This window comes from Ylistrum balloti, unplaced genomic scaffold (assembly GCF_031769215.1).
Source record: "Ylistrum balloti isolate Yb309-2 unplaced genomic scaffold, AGI_CSIRO_Ybal_v1 Utg369694, whole genome shotgun sequence".
Taxonomy (NCBI): Eukaryota; Metazoa; Mollusca; class Bivalvia; order Pectinida; family Pectinidae; genus Ylistrum; species Ylistrum balloti.
In genome coordinates, this window is record NW_026781928.1 from 224,732 (window position 1) to 246,178 (window position 21,447).

Here is a 21,447-nt window from a genome sequence, read left to right on the forward strand (position 1 = left end):
AGCCTCTTCTGCTTCATCGACGACACCCCAAATAAGCAATGTCGCGTTCTCAAATGAAAACAAGGTATACAATAACGAAACTAACAGGCAAATAACGAGCACGCTTAAAACAAAGTCGGTGCGTTGCACCCAGCTGCAGTAAAATACTGCAAAACAATATTCGTACGGTAATTACGAATATATCAGCTTATGATGTTACCGGTCAATATGTTCGGTAACGAAGTCCTAAGTTTATATCAAAAGGTGCTATTCACTTGTGTGTTTCATGATAACAGATGGTTGATACTGCTGGCGGACTTATAGACCGAATGGTTGCCGTTACCTGCAGTTTTATATCGAATAAACAGATATGTGCTATGTCGATCACACATATTGTGTGTGTATACTGATGGAAAAATTCCTAATATCAGCAGCTTTATAATATTATTAGTAAGATATACAGTATGCATATTATTTATACACTTTACCTAACTTTATGAGAATCAATTTGTACTTTTAATAGATTCGTGAATAATCTGTCGAATATATAATTTTCGGCTTTGTTCAGATGAACAGAACCGTTCAACACGACATCTAGATTAATGATTATGTCATATATAGATAGTTTTCTAAAAAGTATATCACGAGAGATGTTGTACATATTACATTGAAAGAAATACAAAGGGTAGGTACAGTTGCATGCTGGAGACAATACTAAATTACATCTGAAAAGATCTGCATTCAAAGCACTACAACCGAGACGAATTCTAGCTTGTATCACATCTAATTTTCTGTTACCTACAGTCATATTAGTCACAGGTTGGATTTGTCTTAAAATATGACGTTTAAATTTTGACACTGTTTCTATAGTTCTAGTTGATACATCTAAAGAGTTCCACATTCTTAGGGTACTCGGGATAAAAGACCTTTCATACATAACTTGTCTGCATTTTGGTAATACATAATCTTGACCATTTCTTAAATTATATTTACTAATTTTGTTTACTCTATTAGGCAATAGTTCCTTTAGATAAGATGGAACTAAGTCATGGTTCATTTTGTACAGTAATAATAGTTTTTATTTGTTTACGTCTGTCTTCAAGTTTTTCCCAACCATTCTCATTATATAAAGACTGTACACTTGAAAATAAAGGCAAGCCTGTGACTATTCTGGCTGCTTCAAGTTGAATTTTTTCTAGCTTATCAATGTCAGCAATGTTACAGCCATCCCCAACCTCAACTGAACATCAAGTCTTTATAAAGAACCAGTAACAAAAACAACGTCCGTTTTATTAGGATTGAAACTCACATTCCACTTCTTTGACCATTGGTCAATCACTGCTAAATCACGATTCATATATTATTCTATTTCTGCACTATGTTTCGAAGAATATGCGCGAGGTGTCGTCAGCCAACATTCTTGACATTGAAAATAAATTTTCACAAATATCATTTATATTCAACAAAACTTGAAATGGATCTAAAATAGAGCCTTGAGGTACACCAGCATTCACGTAGCCTGTGTGCGATAAAGCTTCACCCAAGTATACAATTTGATTTTATTAGTTAAGTAATCTCTCAACCATTTATAAACATTGCCTTCAAAACCATATGCTTTCAGCGTTTTCATTAGACCATCATGCGAAACTCTAATGCTTTTGAGATATCGAAAAAACCATAAATGTTTGGAGCTTGTTTTCTAACGACAGACAGATATTATGGTAAAGGAGGATTGCCATTTTGGGCCTTCTGGTGGCCCTGACGAATACTTTTTATTTTTTTGTTTATTAAAACCTTGAGGTCAGGTGGTAATGACATGACATTAATCTAAGGTCAGCTCAAGGCTGTTCAGTTGTTATAGAGGGGACGAGTGGGGGATCAAATTCATAATTATTGCAATAATTATCAAACTAAAATTTTTTTTTTTTTAATTTTTGAATCTCTTAAATGTCATTTGATGATATATTTCAAAACCTTCATTAGAAAAAATGACCAAAAATTATGCCATTGTTGAAAAGTAGGTCACGGTAATTAAGTGCCCTAATTACTAATTAAGCCACACTTGAGTACCGTTTTTTGTCTTAATGCATCTATAGTGATTAATATGATTAAAACAAAAACAAAGTTAAATAAAAAAAAGTAGGGACATTACGGGCACAATCAAAGACTGAAACAAAGTAGACTGAAATAACAGACGAACAATAATTTGGATAAACCGGATCACAACAGAGGTTATGGTACATACTACTCAGTTTATATAAATGTTGTTGTCTTTACCGCTCGGATCCATTGATGTATCGTCATAATTCCTTGACATTTTTTGTCAGTCTATTTCAAGTTGTGAAAATAAAGAATCGAAACCATTATTTGTTTGTAGGCTTAATTACCTACATTCTACATGCTGGATCATATCGGTCATGATACATGATACAGTAATTTGACGAACATCACGTCAAACAATAAATAACATTATAATCCTGACAGTAAAAGTCTTGTATGAATCATAAAAACAATCTACATCATAATACCATTCTTTTGTTTTTATTTCATATTATTTTCCATGTGTTGTTTAATTGTTGTAATGGAAGCACTGGACCATTAATATCCGGCGTATGGCAGTCGGTCCTTTAACTGTCTTTTGGACATAACTGTAATTTTGGGCCAAATTATTTCAAACATTTTATTCATTTTACTGGCACTTCTTATCCGTCTGTAGTTACAAACACACCGGCCCTGGCTGTACACGCAAAATGGCCCCCCGCATCCATTTGTACCTGTGTATAGATAATAGAATGAAAATTACAAATAATAGAAAATTACCACAAGAAATAGATGTTTAAAATCTACAGAGAAGTGGTAAGTTTTAACTTTAGATAGTATATTGTTACCATTTATGAAATCAAACATACAAAATGGCAACATTTGATAAAAGTTAGTTATATAATTGGAAATGATTAAAATATATGTTTAATAAAACCAGAATTAAATAATACACGCATTCAGATATTTAAATTAAGAGATGCTATCAAAATCATGATGTCCGATATATTTCTGTTTTAAAGATTAAAAGTTAAGGAAAAGGAATAAAGGTTGGTCGAGTGACGTCATTTCGGCTTCCATTCTACAATTCCAATACAGGAAGTAAGAGGGTATATGTATAAAATGTTATTCCCGACCATGTGGTTTTACCCACAGAATGATCCATTACAATCATTACATTCAAAGAGGCCTGCAAGAGTGATATGTTACTTGTTTCAGTTGTAAATTTGTAGCTACAGAATAGAAAATACGTCAACTTCCTTAGAAAGAGCCAAACTCATTCTGTCTTCATAGCAATAAATGCATGTACGTGGAAGTTAAGTTAGTACACAGTGCCTTTGGTATATGAGTGGAATGTTTGGGCTGCTGTTGACCAGTTATCTCAATCTTTCATGCAACGTTTTAGTTCAAATCGTGGTAGGGTTAATAAAACAAAACTAAAAATACAGTTAAAATGCTAAATTCATTAGACAGATGAAATAAACCACTGTGCTGTAAGGGACATTTGTAACCAAACTGATTGAACGAATCCTTGCAATTATGTAAATGAGTTTTTACTTTAAATTTCACCAATTTGTAGATTCTGTATCATTACTGTCAAGTCCTACAAGGACGAAACAGCAGTATAATGTAGCATCACTAACGAGTCCTAGAAGGACGAAATAGCTGTATGATGCAGCATCACTAACGAGTCCTAGAAGGACGAAATAGCTGTATAGTGTAGCATCACTGACGAGTCCTTGAAGGACGAAATAGCGGTATGATATAGCATCACTGACGAGTCCTTGAAGGACGAAATAACTGTATGATGTAGCATCACTGACGAGTCCTTGAAGGACGAAATAACTGCATGATGTAGCATCACTGACGAGTCCTTGAAGGACGAAATAGCTGTATGTTGTAGCATCACTGACGAGTCCTAGATAGTTATTTGCATTTGCATATATTCATGTACAATATAAATGATATGGTTTACTTTGGTATATCTGCTTTTTATCCACGTCATAAAAATACACATTCCAACAAACATATGCACATTAATTCATTGTAGATGGTAATTCTGTATTCTGTGTATCAGAAGACATTTACCTGTGACCACGCAGAGGATCAGAACGATCAACAGTACCTCAGTCTTCATGGCTCTTCAACAATGCTCAGGACCCAAGCTTCTATAGTTACGTTAGGCTCTGTGATGTTTTTATAAAGCATAATTGTTCAGTATTATGAAAGTTTGATATGATTGGCTGTTTTTACATCCAATCCTTTATCACCTGCTTATCAAGGAAGGGATTGGAAAAACATAGATATGGCATACCTTGTACTGTTCTTCCTTAATCCATGTCATGAAAGCTGAAGTATTGAAACAAAAGAGTCTTCTATATCAAACAATTTAAAGAGAAATTTGGTTGTTATCGAGTATTCCAAACACAGGGAGGAGACAGAGGTATCCAAAATGTACAGGTCATATTTAATTATTGTAACGGAAGATCAAATCAAAATCTAGGAAGTGAACAACCATGCTCAACATAGGAAAGATAGTGAACTCGGCAAACAAGTGTAAATTGCATGACTGTTATACTGTACATACTCTCAAAAGGAAAAACAACTGGATATCATAATGTAGCTCTATGGTGTATGATCATAAATTTATATTCAGGTGTTCTATTCACTTGTGTATCTTTTGTTAACTTATTTGTATCGTTTAATATGTGTCAACAGCGATTTCTTACTTTTATGTTCTTTGATCATCATGACAGGCTTAATGTCACTTTACAAAATTCACAACGTATTCGCTGATGCAATGATTCGCTGTAGCAGGAAAATACAAACCTATCGACATAATCAAAAATCAAATTATATAAAACCAGGGCAAACTAAGAACAAAACAATGTTTAACCTGGAGATTTCTGAAAATTGCAAATAGAATAGGAACATGTGTTCCGGAAGAGTCAGTGTCTTTTGTTTGATCGACGACAAACGCGAGGATTTTGATTTTACATTGATTCAGAAGGATCAGAAAACATACTATACCATAGTTCGTATCGTATCCAACACAGCAAAACGTGTAGAGTGTTATATTGTAAATGAAAGCACAAAAGGTACAACATATGAATCATGAAAGTATTTTATACCTTAAATGATGCAGATAAGTATTTACAATTTCATACTAGGAATCATAGTATGTGTCTCTAATTGTTTAATGATTCTAACTCTTATGTCTCTAATTATTCAATCTCGGTAAAGCATTGGTGACACGTGTTAAATAACAGCTTAAAATACATAGAACTAACATACTTCAACGTTATTTAATGTCCTTTAATTTACTCTACTGTATTTACTGCCGTAGCTTCCCGTAGTCTTATTACAGAATAACCTGTTAGAACAGTCAGCAACGGCAAACATGAAAATAGTTGAACGTACTTGATTGTACTTTAGTGACGCACTGTTACGTATCTCAGCGTACATCCTCCTGTACCAGAAGTTTAGGTACTTATGTAGATATAATGTAGATATCCTTTCATAAGCGTAATTAAACGTCCTTCCTGGAGTACTTTTATGAAGTTTATTGGAGTCTAACTTTAAAATTAATTCTTCAATATATGGCACTTGCACGAAATTTACTACAATGTATTTCAGCAGTCTCGAACAAATAACTACTTCCGTTATTTGCTATGGTTTAACAACCTTTTTTTAATTTCGTGAATGTAAAAGACCAAGGTTGTTCAATCATGATTGTAAATTTCACCTCTTCCTGTGATAATTGTTTCCCTCATTTACAGAGTAAATTTTACTGTAATTCATATAGGCCAATAACATGCTTGAATATGTTTTTTTTATTTTCAGTGGAAAGTATGTCAATCATGGTAACATATATTACCATTATAACTGATGTTAAAACCAACCAAGTGTCCTGATGTTTGGCCAATTGACTCTGCCTAGCTTCGTGAACCTTGCCAACACGCAAATGACCAACAAAACAGCATTAGAATTGGAAATTCCTCTTTTTTGTTTATTTTAATGATATGTTCTACAAAACTGATAATTCTAAGATTTTAACTGTTCCGTAACCTGACAGGTAAAATTGCCCATGATGTCACCAGGAAGAAATAACAAAGAAACGACATACCAGAGATACCAGAGCTATTTCACTTATAACGTTTTTTTCTAGTTTGTGGTAACGAAATATTGTAATATCAAACTTGAAAACGCGAAATCTAAAACTATGGCATTGAGTGAGACTGCGAGGATCAAGGTCTATGGCATTTCTTATGAATCAAGTTATAATAAAAGGAAAAATAGCAGAATGGTCATCAGTACGTTAATAAACCATGAAACACAGAATTATTATTTGATAAATCACTCTATTTTACTTTCATCGACGACATCAACATGGACATTTGCGTTACACCAAAAATGTGGTGTTTGTTGACCTTATAGTGCATACGAACTATCTTATCATGGTATGAACTATAACTGCAACGAGTTACAACTGAATTATTCTTAATTATGTATCAAGGCAAATGACAATCAAATTGTGTGATGTCAGGGAAAATGCTGCGTTGAGGAAAATTTATAAGTGAGGTTCATGCTGCTCCATTTTTAGATCACGTGACCATCGGAAGGAACGACGCGCCTTTCACCTAGCCGTCCGGGGTTCGATTCCCGGAATGGATGTGAAAAAGCATGAGGTCACTTGCTCGACCTCGTGGGTTTTCCCCGGGTTCTCCGGTCCTCCTTCAGTAAGACCCCACGCGCGCTTCCATCCGGACCAAACAAGCGTGATTTATATAGGCTCGAAAAACTTGCTTCGCAATTATTTTAAAACAAATAAAGTTTATTGTAATACAGGAACGTTAACTGTGTTATTCGGCGTATAAATGCTTACAACAACCACGTATCAAGGTGAGATACGCGTCAGAACATTTTTTCACGAGATGACTGGAATGGACTTCTTAGATATAGCATTAACATCCTTGTAATTTGAAAGGGTACTTTACCTCTATTACTCAGGATAGCACACGATGTGCCCCTGGTTTGTCCTTCAGTGAGTAAGCCACCAGCTACTATAATGAGACCCAGCCTCAGGTGGCAGTGGCCGTGAGGGGGTGATACACTCGGCAAACAAACGTTTTAACTCTACGTGTAAACGAGTTTTGTTCAAGTTCTATAATATCCGTGTTTTGAGGGTTTGTATCTAGAACGCCCTCTCCAACCCGAGAAAAAATATAACGAGAAAATCCATGTTGTGTAACAATGCCTTTAGGTTTTTATTTTGACAAGTTTCTATTGACAGTCAAATTCTGTGCAATTTCAAACCAATAGAATAGCTAAAGAAACGAAGATGTTAAAAATTTTATAAGAATTTAGAAAACAATAATGAATATAAAGAGCAGAACAATTTTTAATCATGTTTACAAATTAAGTGTCACACGTAATAACGATATCTACTTTCCTCTTATTGTAACCAAAGAACGTTTTATGAATAACAACCAAAGTAGAGATCATATTGCCGTTTCAATAAGATTGAAGATAAATCTTTCTTGTGGTGGTGACAAGCAGGGTTAGTATGCACAGGTCGGTAATCGTATTGCCTCTTCGTGTTACCGGTGTGTCCAGTACGGTTTTCTCGATGTTGCGTTTTCATGTCGTTTCTTTTAAACGCGTTGGAAATCCTTCTTCTGAAGTTACACACACACCGACCCTGACTGTATACACAAAAAGGTCCACTGCATCCATGTATACCTCTGTATAAGAAAGCAACATTAATGTTATATTTGTTTCATGCCACCATAATGAAGACAGTGGTGAACACGAAAGCCAAAAGTTACAACTATACACCAACACGTGTAAACATTGATGGTAACTTTATGTCCTCGAGGTTTTTCCGTAACATGCATGCCACGTTTTGATTCATTCAAACAGTGGTCCTGGTAAGGATTTACACATATACTTTACGTTGTACTAAAATTATCTGATGTATGAAAATTGCGATTAAAAAAATATTATGGCGCCACTGCATCTCCTCGTCTAGGTTTTGACTTTTCTTACGGTCTCTTTGGATTTTCCTTAGGTGATTTGAATGGTTTCAAAATTAAGGCCTTAGCATAACTAAAATCTAAAATGTATTAAAAGTTTTGATTTATTCACTTGTGTGTCTTTTATACAAGTCATATTAACAGAACTTTAATTTAGTCTTCAAGTTGACGAAACAAGGGGAAAACATTTAAAAAAGAACGATTTACACAGTGTAATATTATGTTGTTTGTATATATAATTTGTGTTGTATGTATATGTAATTTGTGTTGTATGTATATATAATTTGTGTTGTATGTATATGTAATTTGTGTTGTATGTATATATAATTTGTGTTGTATGTATATGTAATTTGTGTTGTATGTATATGTAATTTGTGTTGTATGAATATATAATTTGTGTTGTATGTATATATAATTTGAGTTGTATGTATATGTAATTTGTGTTGTATGTATATATAATTTGTGTTGTATGTATATGAAATTTGTGTTGTATGTATATATAATTTGTGTTGTATGTATATGTAATTTATGTTGTATGTATATGTAATTTGTGTTGTATGTATATATAATTTGTGTTGTATGTATATGTAATTTGTGTTGTAGGTATATATAATTTGTGTTGTATGTATATATAATTTGTGTTGTATGTATATATAATTTGTGTTGTATGTATATGTAATTTGTGTTGTAAGTATATGTAATTTGTGTTGTATGTATATATAATTTGTGTTGTATGTATATATAATTTATGTTGTATGTATATGTAATTTGTGTGGTATGTATATATAATTTGTGTTGTATGTATATATAATTTGTGTTGTAAGTATATGTAATTTGTGTTGTATGTATATGTAATTTATGTTGTATGTATATGTAATTTGAGTTGTGTATATGTAATTTGTGTTGTATGAATATATAATTTGTGTTGTATGTATATATAATTTGTGTTGTATGTATATATAATTTGTTTTGTATGTATATGTAATTTGTGTTGTTTGTATATATAATTAGTGTTGTATGTATATATAATTTGTGTTGTATGTATATATAATTTGTGTTGTATGTATATGTAATTTGTTTTGTGTGTATATCTAATTTGTGTTGTATGTATATATAAATTGTGTTGTATGTATATGTAATTTGAGTTGTATGTATATGTAATTTGTGTTGTATGAATATATAATTTGTGTTGTATGTATATATAATTTGTGTTGTATGTATATATAATTTGTTTTGTATGTATATGTAATTTGTGTTGTTTGTATTTATAATTTGTGTTGTATGAATATATAATTTGTGTTGTATGTATATATAATTTGTGTTGTAAGTATATATAATTTGTGCTGTATGTATATGTAATTTATGTTGTATGTATATGTAATTTGAGTTGTATGTATATGTAATTTGTGTTGTATGAATATATAATTTGTGTTGTATGTATATATAATTTGTGTTGTATGTATATATAATTTATGTTGTATGTATATATAATTTGTGTTGTATGTATATATAATTTGTGCTGTATGTATATGTAATTTGTGTTGTATGTATATGTAATTTGTGTTGTTTGTATATATAATTTGTGTTGTATGTATATATAATTTGTGTTGTAGGTATATATAATTTATATTGAAAGTATATGTAATATGTGTGTTGTATGTATATATAATTTGTGTTTAAGATTTTTCTGTTTGTTTCCATTATTGTCAAATATTTCATGTCACTATATGTATCCGAAGCAAGGGAGATAAATTATTTTTGGCTATAAACCTATCGTTCATGTGATTTATTCAAATCAATTAAATATATCTAAAATGAAAGTAACACAGAGACAAAGAACAAGGTCAATAGGTCATTATATACCGGAATTTGAGATTGAATTATGATTATGTTGACCCTCAGACATATGCAGGAGCTTACTGTCTAAAGTAATGGGTTAGGAAATGACTTACATATGGTTCGAATTTGTTTTTTCTTGTAATGTAGATGTATATTGTATGCATGTGTAGTAATGAATGAATATTGTTTAAATAAAAGCAATGCTTTTTGTTTTTTTGTTTTGTTAAATTTTCAGATGACCAATGTAAATACATCTAGTTGGTGTAATCTTATAATAAAATATTCCATGCTGAGCTTATCTGTGACTACATAGATCACCAACACAGCCAATAGCATCTCGGTCTTCATGTCTCTTTAGTAGTTTCAATCTAGATCGCCTAGATGCTCACTATGTATTGTGTTTATCTATACAAGGATCAAGAGTGACATTGTTATCTTAATCGAAAACTATTAGCTATTGAGATGACCAATCCTGACTCACATTTAGATTTAAGGAAGTTTAACACTGTGATAATAGATACCGGAAGGTGTCTACATGCTAAGATAGAGCAATTTCCATTCTCATCGATCTTTTGATAAAGTTTGACAATATTTTCTTTTATTTTAAAGATATTCAAAGGTGCGGGTCCTCTGTAATCCTGAATTCGGTATGACATAAACCGCAGTTAATGTGATATGTTCGGTAGGTCATGGTGATTATCTGATAACATGAACGACATTTTAAAACATTCAACGTGATAAAGAGATCGTGATTATTTTCGGATTGATGAAATCTATTCATGTACAAAGATGTAATCTATTATAGTTTCTTTCATATCATACGCCAAAAATTATTCAAAATACACACGAATGAAAAGTATTTTATACACAGGTTTAAAGTAAGACACATGAGTGCAAACAATAAAATAAAACTGCGTCATACAACTGTTTCTGCCTTCTGTGTCCCATCAGTAATGCTAAGGACCTGCATTTTTAAGCCTAATGACAGATTTTGAAGACTAAGACATTTTTTCAGTGCCTGTGTAAACCATATTCTAAAAAGCTGTCGGATGGGATGTAAAATTTTGACATATTATCGCTTCTATTCCTTGATTTAATGTCAAGAATTTTCTTATTTTTAGCAATGAATTGAATTATCAAAACCAGAATATGTACATGGATGTTTATTTTATAACATACTGGTAACATGTGTAATATACTCAAGCTGAAAAAATGGTTAACGCCCCTGAGTAAAGAAAGCCTTGGATTCAAATTGACGATGAAGTCTTACTATATCACCACTTCTGACTTCAATGTTCTTACAATGTTTACCATTAGAAGTAAATTGCAGGATTGTTAAGTACAGGTAGGGGAAAAAGTACCGTCTAAATAGTCAATAGATCTTGTTGTTTTAGTAGCATTAAATGTTGCACAAAACACAACAATGTACACCAATACGCATTTTTTTGTTTTGTTTCCTAGCACAATATTCATTTTTCATTTGAGTTTTACTCATTAAGTCCAAGACAGCTGCAACGTGCTGACCACGTGAGGAAAATTTCTTCGTAAGTTACCTAGGGGAGAGATATCAACCAAAACGCTATTCTGACAAACCATGATGTTGTTCTAACGTATGTAGGTCTGAAAAGTGTATCCTCATAATCATTCGATTATATCATTGAAGAGAAATCCTGCAGGGTAAGTATGCAATTTCCTTACATGGAAAATACGTATACACTAGTTATTTCTCGGCCACTACAGTTTCTTTGCCATTGACCATGAAGCACTGACTGGATCGTGGACAAAATGGGTTGAACGACTTTCGCTTTCACTTAGTAAAACAGTACAAACTCACTGTTAATGAGAACAAATGGATGGACTACCTGCTCTTTGCATTGTTGTAGTTATTTTTTCTCTTTTATGCATGATTGAGTTTGGCGTTTATTATGGAATCGTATTGTATTCGGCTACCGTAAATCTATATTATACAGAACGATAACTTATAACACCCGAGAGGTATCGAATGAATAACATTTATTTGGTTAGAGTAGTTCTTATCTTAATCCAATCTGAAACTGAAATACGTAAATACTGGGCATTACCTCAAGATGTCGATCTATTTATCATTTAATATACAACTTCAAATGCTTTGTATTTATCATTCCGAACAATATATTTTCACAAACGCTTTGTAACTATAGGTCTCGTTCATTTAGTACGAGTTGACAAACTTACTGTGATTACAAATATCACATGCAAATAAACGTCACGTGTGTAGAATTACTATGATCAAAACCATATTTATTCTTGTTTATTGGTGTCTTAAAAATTTGATAATTTGATGGTTTTAACACAATGTAGTGACGTCAGTGTTGACACAGAAATCATTGAGTATCCTTTGTCCAGTTGGCGCTGACAGTTTTATTCAATATCGGTCAGGCATGTAGCAATGTAAAGTAGCTATCACGTATACGTATTAACGAGTATCATGTGCTGATCCAATAGACATTTTATTTAAATACAGAAATCAATCAATATTGTCAATTACTATAATCACACCTTTACTGTGTTACTGTATCTATGTAATAGTTGTTGCCGATAGTTAGTGTTACTCACTGAATAACCTACCATCATCTGTGGTTGTTGTAGATACTCACCTGTCGTGCAGATGAATACAGGTTCATATTGGAGCTAGAGAAAATACCTCACTGTGTAAAAGGTGTACATACATGTATTTGGAATCACTGTTTTGGAATAACTCTATTGGCTAAGGTATCGATAATCAACAACACGTGACCTGTACTAGCTATGATATTATGTAATCCGTAGATTCGTGGAGTTCTGAAGCAAAATGAACGAAAAGAAATATTTCAAAAAATGGGTACTGATATTGATTTTTATTGTAACAGGAAATACAATTGGTTTGAACAACAATGACAAAAATCACAAGCAATTTATCGACCACTTATTTCAAAACTATTCCTCTTTCATTAAACCAAGGAAGAATCTTTCGGAGCCTGTCGATGTCAATATCACGTTAAGTTTCAACTCCCTGAGAGAAATTGATGAACGGCTACAGACAATGACTTTCATTGCTTGGATGGAACTGACATGGATCGACGAGTTTCTGATATTAGGGGACGGGGTAAAAAGTATACAGATTCCTAAGAGTGATGTATGGTACCCGGATGTAGCTCTGTTTAATTCCATTGATGATCCTCTTCATATCAGTGATGGTCAGTACATTGTACTTCTAGAAGATGGACGCGTCATCTGGTATCCATCTCGACAGTACAGTGTCAGGTGCCCAATTGATATCAGACGTTTTCCTTTTGATGTCCAGAAATGTCAGATTCGGATAGGTGCTTGGCAGTCCCCTGTTTGGACACAGTCAATCATAGACACTGGAAAGAGTCTAAATGAAGATGACTTTGAGGAAAATGGCGAGTGGGAGATTATACAAAGGACCACGCAGCCGAAGATTAATCCCAATTATAGCATTTCTTTCGTTGTGTACGAAATTCATTTTCGTCGTCGTCCTTTGTATCCTGTTGTGAATACATTATTTCCGGTTGTCTTGCTCTCTTTCCTCAACCCTCTAGTGTTCATGCTTCCAGTCGACTCCGGTGAGAAGATGACGTTATGTATATCCGTGCTGTTATCTTTCACAGTGTTTCTGACAGTGTTTAACGATATGATGCCAAAAATGTCAACAAACATTTCATACCTGTCAATTTACCTGTGTATACAACTCGGTATGAGTGGAATAGCTATTGTGGAGTCAGTGTATATTTGGCGCATCAGTAAATTGGAAAATGGAATACCAAGAGATGAAACCACCAACGGGACATTTCCCTCTTGTCCTCGTGCCTCCGTCGAAAATGTTCAATCTTTACCAGCACATGAAGGAATGATGAAAAGTGAACAAGGAATAATAACACGCGAAGAGACCTTCGGAGGACTTCCAAATCATCCCATCGCTGTTAATTGTATAGACACTACCATCACAGACAGTGAAGCCTCTTCAGTTAAATACAAACCGTTCGGAATATCTTTCAGAAAGGCAAATCATTTTAACACTAAAGGTAACAATCGAGGACGTCAGTTAAGTTCGGAACGTTTGGACTTGGTTTTCTTCTGGATACATTTATTTATAACGTCCTTTTGTACAATCAGTCTGTTGATTTTATTAATGGTTTAACTACAATTCTATAACGTCATGTTCAATAAAAAAGTATTTGGATTCAGGCATATTGACCAGCTGCCACCATTCACATTACGATGCACGTTAAGTCGTCATGGATATTGGATTTCCGTACACCCTCTTCAGGTAAACCTGTAAACAATCTCGTGAATATAATCACCATACTTCATATCTTATATTTCCCTTTCTAGATAGCAACGTACATGCTCTCCTTTAATCTATGTTGTTAGCATGTCACATTTTATCCGAAAGTCAATGGTTTACAACAACCGGATCAACCTTCGAAAAGACAAAAGTATGTGTTCACATAAAAGTTGTGCTTCGCAGGCAAAACTAACAGACTGAGCAACAAAATCCTGGTAACAGCGTTCATGTTGTCCAGTCAATGACTTCAGGTCTTAATGTCCCCATTATCTCTCATATATTGATGAACATAGTCAACCTCTTTGTTCTGATTGTGATTTTGATGTCATTGTACCTTTACCTAGAGTTTTCACACAATATCCATCTTAATTTTGTTCTATTCAATCTATTTTTCGACTTTTTCAAAAAAAAAAAAAAAAAAATTTAAAATAAAAAAAATATTTGTGTATACAAGTTATTATTTTGTGAAACATTGTAAATGACATAAAAACTTACTAAGGATACTAAACAACCAATAATTACCTCGATATGGAAAACACGTACAAAACGCACGCGCTGTTGGTAATTATCAATTAAGCATTAAACCGTGCTGTTATGACAGTTATATGAAAATTCTTACATGAAAACGCCATATATCGGGCGTTAGAGGACTATGGTACATTTACAAAACGTATTTGTAATGTCTATAGATAACTAAACAAGGAAAACTTATGCTTATTGATACATTCTCTGCTCAATTATATATTTTGTGTAGATCTCATCACGATTTACACTAAGATAGGTTTTCTATTGCTGACGGCGTGATCCGGCAGGCAGAACAACCATTTTAACACGAAAACGGACTACGTCATTGTTTACGCGTCCACAGAAATGACGTAATAAAAAATATGCGTCGGATTCGATTTACGGTACTTTATAATAATACACTTTCTATGTGAAGTAAATATTGTAGTATGTACAGGTTCTGTCCATGCCTGAGATACACGAATAATAAATGATAGCAATGAAAGTAAATGATATGGCTTTTGAATTGCTAGTACCATCAGAACCCCAATCTCATTGTTTACCAATACTTTGAAGCCTTTAAAATGTCGGACGCTCATTAGCAAATGCAAACATCATTCGACTAGTGTCTTAATCAGCTTCTAGGCTCACTAAAGTGTAATTATTGATGTATTCCAGGCAGATACTCCGCAAGCCCTTAGATATTGGGTAGGTTGTTAAATTACGTCATTGTTGCTTTGGAAACGGCACGAACTCATAAAAGACACACTCGACAGACGATAACATGGCAATGTCAGTAAACCTTTATTCTGATAAATGCATATGCTTTGAAAAGGTTATAATATCGAACAGATGAATGATGGAATATTTTTGGAGATACATACATTGAAATGGTATTATCTTCTGACTTTATATATGTGATTGTCGAAACAGGACGGAAGACAAATATATACGTTTCAGAATGAAAATGGTTAGAAGGTGTTTATGTATCTTGGCATTGATTGAAAACATTATTGTAACTAGAGCTCATATTCGTGTGAAAACACAGAAACAAATCATTGCGGATTTATTTCAAGACTATTCCCCTATCATCAAACCACGGAAGAATCTTTCGGAGACTGTTCATGTCAATTTAACTTTACACTTTACGTCATTAAGAGAAATTGATGAACGACTGCAGACAATGACTTTCGTTGCCTGGATAGAACTGACATTGATCGATGAGTTTCTGATATTAGGGGACGGGGTAAAAAGTGTACAGATTCCTAAGAGTGAGATATGGTACCCGGATGTAGCCCTGTTTAATTCTATAGACGATCCGCTAAACATCAGTGATGGTCAGTATATTATACTTTTAGAAGACGGGCGTGTTGTGTGGTATCCAGGACGACAGTACAGTGTCATTTGTATGATTGATATCAGGCGATTTCCCTTCGATGTACAGATATGTCAAATACGTCTCGGCTCATGGCAGACTCCGGTGTGGGTACAGAGGATAGCCGACACCGGACAAAGTCTGAGTGATGTTGGATATGAGGATAATGGCGAATGGGAAATTATAAATAAAATTACTCGGCCAGAATACAACGAAAACTTCAGAATTTCCTATGTTACGTATGAGATCCATTTCCGGCGTCTGTGCTTGCATCCGGTGATCAACACCCTACTTCCGGTTGTATTGCTGTCGTTTTTGAACACGCTTGTATTCTTACTTCCGGCCAACTCAGGTGAAAAGATGACGTTATGCATATCTGTTCTCTTGTCTTTCACAGTATTTCTGACGGTGTTTAACGACATGATGCCCAAAATATCGACTACCATTTCCTACCTTTCGATATATCTGTGTATACAACTCGGAATGAGTGGACTCGCTGTTGTTGAGTCCATTGGTATTTGGAGGATGAATTACCGTGAAAATAAACGACAAGCAATACAAGAAATACAAGCAGAATCAACTGAAACGTCAACGTCACCATCACATTCAGCCGAAAGTACGATGTGTAACGAGAAGGAGAGTTCCGGCGAGTCGATCGAAAGACATCGGAACGGTACCTCTGTACCTAATGGAAACAATAATAACGGAGGACATATTGAAAAGACTCCTGCTAAAAGGTTCTCAGTGCTGAACTCCATACAAAAATATGATATTCAGAGTGAAGGAGAAGAACACAGCTGCTGGTTTAACTCTGACAGGTTAGATATGATGTGTTTCTGGTTACACTTGTTTATATCAGCCGTGTCTACAGCTGTCCTCCTGGTAATGTTCTGGATTTAACATATAGTAGTTCTATGACTGTACATAGGATTCCTTTGCGAATGTTTTGAAGGGTCAAGATGAAAAACGGTATGAAGCTGCACGTGTTTCATGCTCATTAGTATGCCTGTTGGTTTAGTTGTGGTATACCTTGTTCTTATTTGAGAACGTGACATTACCTGCTTGAATTGACCTAAATTTATACGGCGCGTTACGTCGACGAAGCAGAAACCGCTTACTTTTCCGGAACCCATTGTCTTATTCTCCTTGTTCATTTTCAATTGTTTCCATGTAAAACCTGGTTCATATTTTGCCCTCGTGTGATCGATTTTGAATTCATGCCTTGTTGACATGTTGGCTTTTTGTACTTGCATTGAAAATGGAATTTTATTAACAACTTAACGAAAGGATGTCCTAATTAAATAAAGTGACTTGGATTGATCAGTTGAACAGAGAACGGAATCAATATTGGATTTCAATCCTGACTTGTTTGATTTAGATCACACGCTGAAGCTAAGTTTCATTTCATGTGCACAAGCCTTAAAATTACTCACAATCATTTAGTAAGCAGACTGAAAGGAGATTATCATTTTTAATTATCAGTGAAGTTGTTCGTCAATGTTTGCGTTTTTCTGTACACCTTAGTTTCCTTTTAGTTTTGAAAGTAATCCGATGTGATGCTTTATGAACCATTGGACATCTGAAGAATTTTGTATAAAGGGAAACTGCCGTTCACATTTTATCGACTCTAGGATAAACCATTTGTTTTGTCCATTGGTCACTTCGTCCTAAAATATCTAAAACATATTTCAACTGTTACATTAAATGTTGGCCCGTCTTTTATTTTCCACTCTTGACAAAAAGCAAAATTGGGACAAGTAGACTGACGTCTCGTTACTCTGTATACAGTTTTGTTACGGTGGAATTATCATAAAACTATGTTTTTATGACTTGAAAAGTATCTCGTACTAAGATAAAACTTACATATAATATCATTTGCGTTGAGTATTTATAAATGACATTGCAAGAATCAATGTAGTAAAGTCATTATTTGCAGCAACATTTATCTGTAGTTAGTATTTTGTAACTTTGACACAGTGCAAGATTTAACACGTATATTAGAAATGATATTGTATTGGCGTGAATAAAAATATAGTTCATGACTTCAAATTTGATGTTAACACTTACCATCTGAAATAGTAGGTCTTGCCTTGTCATTGCCATTATACTTGACTGCGTTTCTAGTGAGACAAAACGGTGCTTGACATTATTCATCACAAAGACACGATTTATATATATTGTGTCTATAAACGTCTTTATCACTTTATCGTTTATTGATTAATAAGTTAGATTTATTGTTTGAGAAACCAAACTTGCAATGACATTTTATTTGAGTAAAGATTAAAAACAAATTATGAGAACAGTAAATGTATTGTAATACTATCAGCGTTCTATTTGCAAAGACACAACGAATCAAAACATTCTGTCACTGGGTACGACTTGTTGTAATTGGAAAACAAATGTTTTAAAGTCGTAACATGTTACCACTTTGAGATATGTGTGACGGTTAGCAGTGAGCGGGAAGATTATTTCTTAATTTTTGTGCATGATTTAATTCCAATGAAATTGGTAGTTGTGTACAGATCTGTACCCTAACATTCAATTTGACTGTGATTATTAACTTACGTGCCTAATTGTTACCTCTTCTGAACAGGTCCGCGGTGATTAAATACGTCACTGATTCTCAACCGCCAGCATGTGTTTAGGGTAGGGAAACAGTAATCACTGATGATACGTCATATCGGGAAAAACCATCATAACTTACGTGCCTAATTGTTACTTCTTCTGAACAGGTCCGCGGTGATTAAATACGTCACTGATTCTCAACCGCCAGCATGTGTTTAGGGTAGGGAAACAGTAATCACTGATGATACGTCATATCGGGAAAAACCATCATAACTTACGTGCCTAATTGTTACTTCTTCTGAACAGGTCCGCGGTGATTAAATACGTCACTGATTCTCAACCGCCAGCATGTGTTTAGGGTAGGGAAACAGTAATCACTGATGATACGTCATATCGGGAAAAACATCATAAAGAGCATGTTTATAAATGCTAACTTTGCCGATTCGATGTAATAATTATTTTATTTCTTTATCTATTTTTGTATTTATCTAATTATTTTATTCATATCTTGCTGCATTTTCAGATACTATTCAATAATTCCAAATGTATTAAATAAATCTACGGTTGTGAAAGCCTTATTGTACAGTTTTTATGAACGCTTCTAGTGGAGAAGTTTTAATTTTCGCAGAAGCAATGATAAGTGATCGTGTTATCTTCAGTCATTATCTCTTTTAATGCCCCGGAACGAAATATCGGGGGCGTGTTGTTTTCTGCTGTCTGTTTGTCTGCTGTCTGCAGTACCGCAATAGCACCTCTGTAAACGGCTCTCGCCATTTCGAGATTCTTGAAAAAACTTGTTTGTGTCCAATAAACAAAGTAAATCATCATTTTTCTGTTTTGTTATTTGTTTTTCTTCTTTTTAAAATAGATGTTGGTTCATATGAAAATTGACTACATTCATTAATTTGGTTATAAACGTTAGGATTATATTGCGGAAGATTGAATTTGAATAAATAGTCACCAACCGTCATGTTTACATTTTGTAATTTCACTTTTCAACTCCCAATCTGTTCTTGAGATACAGTGTGATATACTGTAACATCAGTGATAACTTATTGTTATTTGGCTTCAATATTGGTGACATATGACATTTTAAAAATCCCAAATTTTGATTTCCTGCGCTGATCGATGGCATACAAATCTACAGCCGTGTCCTTTGTTGGTGTTGTTGGGATGCAGCCATAGTTTTGCACGACTTCAGACTTTGACCCTGACCATGAGGTCAACTAAATTGTAGTCCGGCAGCCGTTTACAGAGGTGCAATATTACCGTTAAGAAATGACAACTCTGGAACAGATTGTGTAAGAGGGAGGGCTTTGATATTTGGCATGTATTCCATGTGACAAGAGCTTTCTGGCTGTACCAACATTTCTGACCATGTGACCCCGATTGTGGACCTTGACCTACATTTGAAAAACTTAAATGTTGGCCTTAACTATAGCACTGTAAGTGTTTCACAAATTGTACATGTAAATTGCACATGCTTTACACTGTGCAGTTTTAACGTGCTACTTCAAAATTTTGTTGCAACCGAAGGCATAGTGTTTCATAAACGCATTTTGTTTGCTGGTATATGCTAACCTGAAAGTGAAAGTTCGAACCCCCCATAATAACAACCATTACAAAGGTAATGGACACGACTACCGGGCTTTACAACAACAGGTCATTGTTTTTGCTAACATAATACAGTTCACTACAATTCTACACTACCAGCTGTACCCTGTCGTCTGTTGTTTACTTAGAATAACCACCGTTATAACGTTAACTGAAACAGTAAACTTACTTCGTATCGTGAAAACAGGCCATTGACTTTTTTGTTTTTTGTTTGTTTTTTAAACATGTTTTTGCATATCAACACGCCCCACACATCCCGTCACTAGGTAGAGGCTATAACTGCCTGTCTACCATAACTAAGTGACCAGTCCATTGCTTGGTTGATATGAACTGAGAAGAATGTGAACGGACATCTTTGTTATTCTAAAACGTTCCATAGATGTACCTATCGTCTGTCGACCTTTAATTGATACCGTAACAGAATTTCCCGTTATTTATAACTTTGTTGTGATAACATAATTCGTTGCGTTTGGCTAAGCGCGAAAATTAATACATTTCGTTGTATATACTAACCAAGAAAGTTTGCACGCACGAAATAATTTGAAAGCTCCGAACCGCGAAAGGAAAGACACACGAACATTTCTTATAGCACAGTATCTAGGACAAAGGAGTGTTGTTAAGAGCTGATAATGAAGATTAGTCAGGGAATGAGACCAGACTTCGACCATATGGTACAAGGCTTGTATCTTATCATAAAACTGTGTTCCTCACCTGTACATCAAACGGACCGCTATACCACTAAAAGGTAGGTGTACGATATCAAAAATACTGTGTCCCAGTAAACTAATAAACCAAACATTGCATAATACAGGTAGGTGTAATTATCAAAACATCACAGAAACAAATATAGTTGATACTTATATACAAATTATGTTCACCAATATACAGTACACGACTAGGCTGCACTACCGGTAAGATCTCTAGATAATTGTTATGTAAGGGTGTGTAATGATGCAGTTCAACTTGTTTCAATTGTATATTTTTCTAACAATCAACAATGACGTAATTGTGATATTGATTCTAACTCCTGTAATTTTATTATAGTTTATGTTAATGTTTGTTTTAGAAATATGTGAATAAATCAATAAAACGCAGATACTACTTCTTGGTTGTAAAATCGGGTTTAATTCCATTTCAAGATGAAGCTGAAAGTGTGTTTTCTAATGGTC

At 34.1% G+C, this 21,447-nt stretch overlaps 2 protein-coding genes across 2 annotated transcripts; both read left to right on the forward strand.

The window, feature by feature from the left end:
• Nucleotides 1-12,723: 12,723 nt before the first annotated feature.
• On the forward strand, nucleotides 12,724-14,293 carry LOC132565120 (neuronal acetylcholine receptor subunit alpha-3-like). Its single transcript, XM_060229729.1, has 2 exons — nucleotides 12,724-13,957; nucleotides 14,268-14,293. The coding sequence occupies exons 1-2, from the start codon at nucleotides 12,724-12,726 to the stop codon at nucleotides 14,291-14,293; spliced, it is 1,260 nt and encodes a 419-aa protein (XP_060085712.1).
• A 1,398-nt stretch (nucleotides 14,294-15,691) lies between these two features.
• On the forward strand, nucleotides 15,692-16,999 carry LOC132565121 (neuronal acetylcholine receptor subunit alpha-7-like). The gene has a single exon (XM_060229730.1). It carries the CDS (start codon nucleotides 15,692-15,694, stop codon nucleotides 16,997-16,999), a length of 1,308 nt encoding a protein of 435 aa, XP_060085713.1.
• The last annotated feature ends 4,448 nt before the right edge of the window (nucleotides 17,000-21,447 follow it).

What these genes read in the sequence shown, in the direction of transcription:
- LOC132565120 (XM_060229729.1), top strand. Translation starts at nt 12,724, where the DNA reads ATGAACGAAAAGAAATATTTCAAAAAATGGGTACTGATATTGATTTTT. An exon ending in AAATCATTTTAACACTAAAG is followed by an intron (nt 13,958 to 14,267) that starts GTAACAATCGAG and finishes TTCCCTTTCTAG; the next exon opens with ATAGCAACGTACATGCTCTC.
- LOC132565121 (XM_060229730.1), top strand. Translation starts at nt 15,692, where the DNA reads ATGGTTAGAAGGTGTTTATGTATCTTGGCATTGATTGAAAACATTATT.